Below are 8,229 nucleotides of genomic sequence, written 5' to 3' on the forward strand. Positions count from 1 at the left end.
TTTTTGTGCTGTAAAAGTTAACTCAAAGAATGTGCTGTCAAAGTAACATCAAATGAATGACATTATTGGAGCTTAAAGTAATAGAAACAAACTAGAAGAAAGTAGTCATCTTGAATTTGCATTATGGGGTAAAAAACAGTGGGTGGTGGTGATGGAGGTAAATATTTTACTTGAGAAATGCACACCTCTCTCTCTCTCTCTCTCTCTCTCTCTCTCTCTATATATATATATATATATATATATATATATATATATATATATATATATATATATATATGGGTGTGTGTGTGTGTGTGTGAGACTGAGTAACAGAATCCAAAGGTAAAGTAGAGGACACATGACAGGCAGTTTGCCAGAAATCTACCTGCAGATCTCATCTCATGCCCTGTGTAAACACAGTTGGACCTGCTGTCTTACTCTCACTCACTCTCTCTCACTCTCTCTCCATCCCAGTAGCAGAAAGCAGGCGACATTGTTAATTATTAAATTGATTCAACTACATTTTAGCAAATATTCAGCATTGAACTGAAATTAAGACAAACATTTTGATACTAAATTTAAAACATGTCTGAAAATAATTGGATCTCACAAAATAACATGGATCTCACAAAAAACACAAAACTACACTGAATAACAGCAAGCAAAAGCAAGCAAAACATTCAGTATCAACTGATTAAAAAACTATTCTCATAATCCTGCAGCAGCTGTGTGATCTCAGAAGAGCAGTGCATTCAAGGCCACCCAAAAATCTTACAAAACTAGAAGCCTTTTGCTAAGAAGAATGGCTGAAATTGATGCACTCTGCTGTTACAAAAAGCAACGAGTTTACAAGCAGCGATACTTGACAAAACGGGTGTGATTAAGCACTGACCATGCAGGGTGGTCAAAATATTGCTTTGGGCCTTTTCTCCTTTTTAGTCATTCTAAAAATGTAAAAGATGGAACTAAAAATAGACTCTTGTATAAAAAAACAAGGAATGTGGAAGTCAATCTCTCCAGGTTATTATAGTGACAAAACATTGAGAGCCCAAATGTTTGCGTGCCACTGTACACACTTCCACATCTATCCCTCTTCTGACACATACTCAGATCTCTGGTTTGCCATAATTTGGGGCATTGATGCTTTCTGCCACTCTTTTTTATTGTTTCAATGGTATAAAAAAAGGAAATGTTTGCTTTTGAATGTTTTTGGTTTTTGGGTAAAGTGATTTATGCAGAGCGGTTCACTGGAATGTTCTGGTAAAGCTACTTAAAAGACTAGATTTCATTCAGTGATATTGTTGCACTTTTTAGCCTGTTTACAGTCAAATTTATCAAATCGTTTCAGCAGATGTACAGCAAAAACAGCACAAATGAAAAATTATGGGGTTTGTTGGTCAGTGTTTTATGACTGATTAAAATAATTATTGATCATTTCATTCCTTGAAAAGTTTAAAAATATTGTTTGATAGAAAAGCTAGCTTTCCTGTGTTTTGTCAGGTGAGACACTGTGTTGTTTTGACCAGTAAGCTCCTGATTAGTGTTGTGTCTTAACTTTTTCAAAAGATACAAGCATGTTTAAGCAACACTATGGGAAGTGTATTAAGAGAATGTGTGTGTGCTGCCTCATTTTCCCATTATGCGCAGAATGTAAAACAGCTAAGGGCTCATGTTGATGGATCTGAAGGTACTTTATTCCACTCTTGCATAGAAAGCTGGAGCAGGTCAAAGCTGATCAGTGTTTCTTCATGTCCCCGTTTCAGTATCAGGTATTGTCCTCCTCTGTATGAATAGTCTTACTTGGTCCACAGTTGATTTGTTGGTGGAATTTACACAGAGTCTTAATGTGCGGTGTCCTTAAGGCTTTTCCACATGTTAACAAATGCAGCTGAGTGATTGGTCCACAGTGATGCAATCCCTTCAGGAGAGTAGAGTACAATTACAGGATAAATAAAAGTTTATGTATAACATGGCTATTTTGCTGTGTAAAATAGCTTACTTATTAAAAATACACAAAATATACAGTTGAGAGTTCCCATTCCCGCCTCCTCTTCAGCATTAACTTCTTATAGCTGTTTTTCTGTCTCTGTCTTTGTTCTGAAATGACAAAGCAACAGCAATTACACAATTGTATAAAGCACAAATATCATTTAAAAAAACAAGCATAAAAACTCCAAAGAGGTTTTACACTGCAAAGGCAGCATAAAATACGAGAGTCATTAAAATCAAAGCATAAAAATCTATATGATTTAAATTTCATTAAACAGTATAACTGTATTTTAAAAGGCAAATTGTAGAAGTTATATTTAACACATTTTATACAGACACTAATGAGCTTTCGAACATGCATAACTTTGCCAGAAGCTGTGTTTGAAAAGTAATTAGGTATTTATCTGAGTGCTTTGAGGGAACGTGATCTGTTTGAGGTGGAGGATGTCTGGCCATAACGTCAGCTGAGGGGGCAGCAAGCCTCACTTTTTCCACTCTCACTAGTGTACTGTGAGACCCAGCTGGCGTGCATTAATCCTGTTCACACTGCTGGGTGACTCTAGGTTAGGGCCATCGGCACAATTAGGCCTCAGCATGTTTACGTTTATGTGTGCTTGTGTGTAATCAGAGTTGATAAGAGAAGCCTGAACTCAAATACTCAACAGTGAAATATTGACTAGTAAAAGTAGAGCCTTTCTGAAAAATTAACAACTTAAATAAGAGTAATGAGTAGCTGTTCAATAAAATACACAAGCAACTTATAAAACATCTACTAATACAGAAACTGAAATTTGTTGGGTGTTACTCAGATGTTTTCGGTATCACGTCAGTCCACAATGCAACGCTCAGAACTGTGACTAATATCAAAGCAGTACAGATGCTGTCACCAAAATAACATTTCAATTCAGAACAAGGTTATTTACTAAAGTGTAACTGAGCAAACAGCAGATTCCTATCACTTACAAGAAAGTACAAATCTGTCAGTGAGTAAAATGAGTAAATGAGTGTAGTTACTACCCTCCTACCCACCTGCATTTTTACAGTCAAAGAAACATATCCTGGAGATGGCTTTGTAGTGTCATACTGAGTCTAGATATGATGCTGTAGATTATATACAGATCACTATATACAGTTTGTGTACATTTTTCAAATGAGCTGCAATAGCTGTTCTTTCATTCCAGCTTCTACATGGAATGAAAGTAATGCTATAAAGCTGAAATAGTGAAGTGCTTAGATTAGCAAGCATTTTCATGCTGTAAACAAGAAGATTTTTATTTTTATTTCTTCTTTTTAGGAGAATAATAGCCTTTAATATTGTGTATGTCTGTAAGAGAATAACATGAGGATGAACTGGCTCTCACTGTACTTGGATTATACACTTTTGCCCCCTATAGATTATTTACAGATGCTTAAATTGGTAACAGACTATGGGTAGTATTAGGAACAGGGTTAGGTTTTGAGTTTAGGGTTAAAGTTAGAGTTACATTATATTGCATTTAATGAACATTTAATTACATTAATAACATTACATTACATTTCTGTAAAACATCTGAATGGAACTATCCAAATAAAGTGTTACCATGAACTATACAATTTATCATACAGCATTAGCAGAGGAAATATGCTGCTCTTAGGCAATAAAGTAATTAAAAAGAACTATTGGATTTTAATATTGTATCAGTAATATTTGATTTTGAACAGTTACAGACAATAAAATAGATTAAATAGAATTCATGGTGGTACTACTAAGCCATCATTATGTCTGCGTTTAGTTTTTTACCCCAGAAATACACTACTTTTTGTTGTGATTCAGCCTATGAGCTTTACTCATATAGTCATGGAATAGGCTTCAAATCATACTGTGCTTTAGATCATTTAGGAATTCCAGGTATGCTGATATTAATGAAATATAAATGGCATTCACTGATTTTAGACCAGCACTCTCACTGGAAGTTAGATACACACAAGCCCAGATGTTTCCAGAGCACAGAAGACATGTGGGACACACAGTCATTTGTCTACAGCCCGCTGTGCGCTGATGTCATTTCACACGTCCTCCATCATATTTCCAAATTTCTGTGACTGTTTGTCAGGTTCATTGTGTTACACAGGAAAAGCGTTGTTATGAAGGTTTTTGAGGACAAATCAGTCTTGTATGGAACACACGACTGGACAAATTACTGGTGTCAACTGTGCCAAGGCCTAAAGTGCCTGAATTAGTCGTGTTTACAGGGCGACATAAAAAATGATGTAAATATCAGCGGCAAAAAAAACAAACATAAATAGACACTTTAGAACGTTAACTGCAAATTCCTTACATCTTGACTGGTAAAGTTCAAAGTAGGGTGGATGTGAGTCAAAACTGATTGCCTTGAAATTGAAAAAAACCTGAATTCAACAATTCAGAAACAGATCTGAAAGTCAGGCCTCTGAGCCAGACGAGATGTGTGTTCAGTAGACTATTTCTGTTTGTGAGACACAGAGAGACACTTTCTTGAAGTCTTTCTTAAATGAGAATGATAAGGAGTTTTGATGTTGAAGGTTGGCAGCAGTGTGTCACACCTTTTTAAACATTATTCTAAACACTTATCTTCTTAAATGTCACAAGCAGAAGCCGAGTGAAGAACGTAAGTTCCCTGTTTTAGGGGTTAGCACTGCTTGTGCTCTGAAGAATTCAAGGAGAGGAACTTTCAGAAACGGATGTTGCTTTGATGGAAGCCAGCACCGAAATGCATCTGACATCAACCCAAATTTGTTCCATATAGGATAGAAAATCTCGCGCTTTCTAAGGATAGAAATCTCGCGCCTCACAGTGAATCTGTTTGATTAGGAATCTTTAAGAAATGATTCAGTACATCTTAAAAATCTCAAATTTCTAATACTGTATCAATTCAAAGATTCGGTTTGATTATTTTGGTTTGATTCAGAATATAAAACATTTAATAATAAATATACAAATATAACTTCAGGAAGGTCTGAAAAATAGACTGGGAATGTAATGATGACTCTAAAATGAGTATTATCTTAATTGAACATGTTGAATCAATTATAATTGATTCTGACATTCAAAAATTGACACAGCTGAATCACTGCCTTGCATCACAACACAGTGATAATTTTATTAGCTTCTTTTAATATGTAGGAATCTACATAGAGATGCTTACACAGCAGACAGCTGTAGTGTATTACTCACCAGTCGTCTCTGGTTGCTGAGGCAGAAGGTGCAGATCTGTCTGGGTTGGGAGTTCTCAGAGTCCGGACTGGGGGCCGAGGGTTTGTGGGGACTGTGGAGGTGGTTGTGCAGGGCTGCTGGGCTCCTGTGGCACGGTTGCCCGTCTCCACATGCCTCACCCACCAACAGCACGTTTTCCAGGTGAGAGATGTAACTGGAGGCCAGCCGCAGCGTTTCAATCTTGGACAGCTTGCGGTCGGCTGGTTCAGTGGGTATGAGCGTCCGTAGGGCGGTGAAAGCCATGTTGACGCTGTTGGTACGGTCCCGCTCACGGGCATTTGCTGCATTGCGCTGCCGGACCTCTGATACTGGCAATCGGAGGTCTGTGGACATGGCCGATGGCCGACAGCCGTACTTCCGTTTGCGAGAGGCAGCTTTAATAGGGCCGCAGCCAGGAGAGGACAGGCAGGAAGATTTGTCATCGGACCCTGAACTTTCACTTCCATTCTCATCATCTTCTGAGAGCATGCTGATTTCAGAGTAGAGAAAGCGGGCGGGAGATGGGCGAACCACAGCAAAGGACATCATCACCTGATCTGTCTTTCTCACATGCGTCCTTGGTCTCCACTTAACAACACTGTGGAAGTCTTACCTTTCTCTGGTCAATGAAATTCTACAGGGACAAACCCTGAATTTGTCTTCTGTCAATTCAACATGTAAACACATGAACCGTCCAGCATATGAACAGAGAAAACAACCCTCACAGTCCAGTTTCTTGAAATCCTGCGGCGTCTTAAACCAATCCACTGATGGTAGACTCAGTTACTCATTATGATTTGTACCATAGAGAGCTGATAGTCCTTCCTCTTCTGCAGGCTCTTTAAGGTACCAGCTCACCGAGCAGCAGCCGGAGTGAGTGAGTAAGTGAATGAGTGTTTCCCACTAGCTCTCATCCCCTCAACAGTTCCACGTGTTATTACGACTGAGTGTTTCCTTATGCCTTGGCTTTATAGTGCGTGAGCGTGGTGGTGGTGGTGGTGGGGGAGTGGCTGGGGACTGCTCCCCCTCTCCCACTGTAAACGCATAATCCAGGGAGCTGTTGAAAGAGTGATGGGAGAGAAAGAGAAGGCAGTGGAGCTCGCCCTCACACTTTTGCTTTTAAATTTGACTCTCAATGAGTGTCACCTTCATTGATGTATTACGAAACCAGAAAGTTTGAAAAATCCTCTGAAGGCTGGTTAGCAAAGCTGCTGTTCCTCTGCAGCCATTCTTCATCTTTTTCCTGCTTCATTCTTTTGATTCTACATTTTTTTGTTACTTGAAGATCTGAACACTGAAACTACTGAATATTTCTCTCAAATAGTTGAATCTTCACATCGTGAAACACTTTCGTGTCTTGTAGTCCTGAACCCAATCCGTTCTTGTCACCAGAAATCAGTATAGCTCCTTCAGCACATATGCCTATGGAGGTACATTAAGGGAAGCCGTTAAACCGACTAGACAGTTGCTGAGTGTGAATGTCACGGATAATCATATTACCATCGTTATGTAAATCCTGCATTTTTCATTCCTAATTCCATTCCGTTACATTCTATTTTTCTTTATTCATGATATTGACTGTTGGACATGGAGACTAGCCAGTTGCAGCGCTAGCACTGATTAAAAAGGAAGTGCTTTAGGGTACTGGAAGGCTCTGAAAGGAGGTGAAAGTGACCTAGAGCCAGCATGTGCTGTCTGCAGTGGCTCCAGTTTCATTGCCTGACGTAGTGATGAGATGATCACTGGAGGCAGTGATGACTCAGGAATGGAGAAAAACTTTTAAAGTTGGGCAGCGAAAGCTGTTTTTTGCCAATGTCTTGGCAACAATCCAGGTACATTTTTTATAATGTTTATATTCCTCCATATCACTCTCTTGCTCCAACAAAGTGGCCACCAAAAGACTTATTATTGTTATTATTAATCTAATCTTTATACGTCTTTGTTTAGGAAATCATGGTTTCACTGTTTAATTAATCACCTGCCATGAGCAATTCCTCATTCTGATAAATGGTAAAGTCATAGCCTCATCGTTATCCAGGAGAAAAGCAGCCCTCAGAGTCACAAATGATATTTAATATCTCTGAATGACGCCGTTAGTAGCAGAGCAGTACTGTCAACATCTGATTGCTATTACTCCCTCTGCCTCTCTGACTTCCTCCCTTCCTTCCAGTGTTAAAACCTCATCCATTCGCCAAGAGTCCCCCCCACCCTCCCTTCTCCCTCCAGCCAGAGTAGTTGAACTCTTTTGGCAGGGGTCAGGGTGCTGTCAAAATTCGGAACTAATCCTTTGCGCAGCACCGCAGACAGCCTGACTGACTCGTTACGCAGTCTGCCGGACGGTTGGACGGCCGTAGCGCTGAGGGACACGACTGTCTAGCCTGGGCTGGGGACATGCCAAGCCCACAAGCACCCACTCCTGATGGGACCCAGCCTCTGCAGCTGGCCCATTTAAAAGAAGAGAGAGAGATGGGGAGAGAGAGAGCGAGTCTGACTTTACATGTCACAAAAGGTGGTCTAATTAGTTCTGAAACGTTATACCTCATTGGATAGATGAACAGACTAAAGCTGTGTGGCTGGAGCAATGTAGTGGAAAAGTGCTCTTCTAAGGTCAGCTTTTTTAGTGGAAACGGTAGGGATAATTTGGCAACCCGAACCTCACCGCATCGATGCCTACTGGTAATTGCCTATCTGTGGCCTTGCTTTTTTGACTTCCAGTCTTGCTATTTCAGGAGCACAAATGAAGTCAGTCCTCCCTGAAATTCCATGCTGTAATCGTCCCGTTACTCAGAAGCCAAAGAATTCAGACGCTAAGCAGGTCAGTGGGCCTAAGAAATGGAAAAAGTGAACCGTCCAGAACCTTCTGGAATCTCGTGCCCGTCAGGGTCTCTCTGACAGTTCTCTCAGCTTCATATTACTGTTTATCTCTGACTGATATCATGGTTTTAATATTGACTGCACTGTAAAAATAAATGCTTCAGCTAAACAAAGACACATTGCATTTTTAAATATAGCCAACTGCTCAGTTAGGCTTTATTGATGATGCATAAATC

General features: G+C 39.7%; 1 protein-coding gene across 1 annotated transcript; it reads right to left on the reverse strand.

Moving 5' to 3' along the window:
- Nucleotides 1-2,037: 2,037 nt before the first annotated feature.
- Nucleotides 2,038-5,728, reverse strand: scxb (scleraxis bHLH transcription factor b). Its single transcript, XM_072678751.1, has 2 exons — nt 5,162-5,728; nt 2,038-2,076 (listed from the first exon to the last, which is right to left on the reverse strand). The coding sequence occupies exons 1-2, from the start codon at nt 5,726-5,728 to the stop codon at nt 2,038-2,040; spliced, it is 606 nt and encodes a 201-aa protein (XP_072534852.1).
- Nucleotides 5,729-8,229: the final 2,501 nt, after the last annotated feature.

Source organism: Salminus brasiliensis, chromosome 5 (genome assembly GCF_030463535.1).
Source record: "Salminus brasiliensis chromosome 5, fSalBra1.hap2, whole genome shotgun sequence".
NCBI lineage: Eukaryota > Metazoa > Chordata > Actinopteri > Characiformes > Bryconidae > Salminus > Salminus brasiliensis.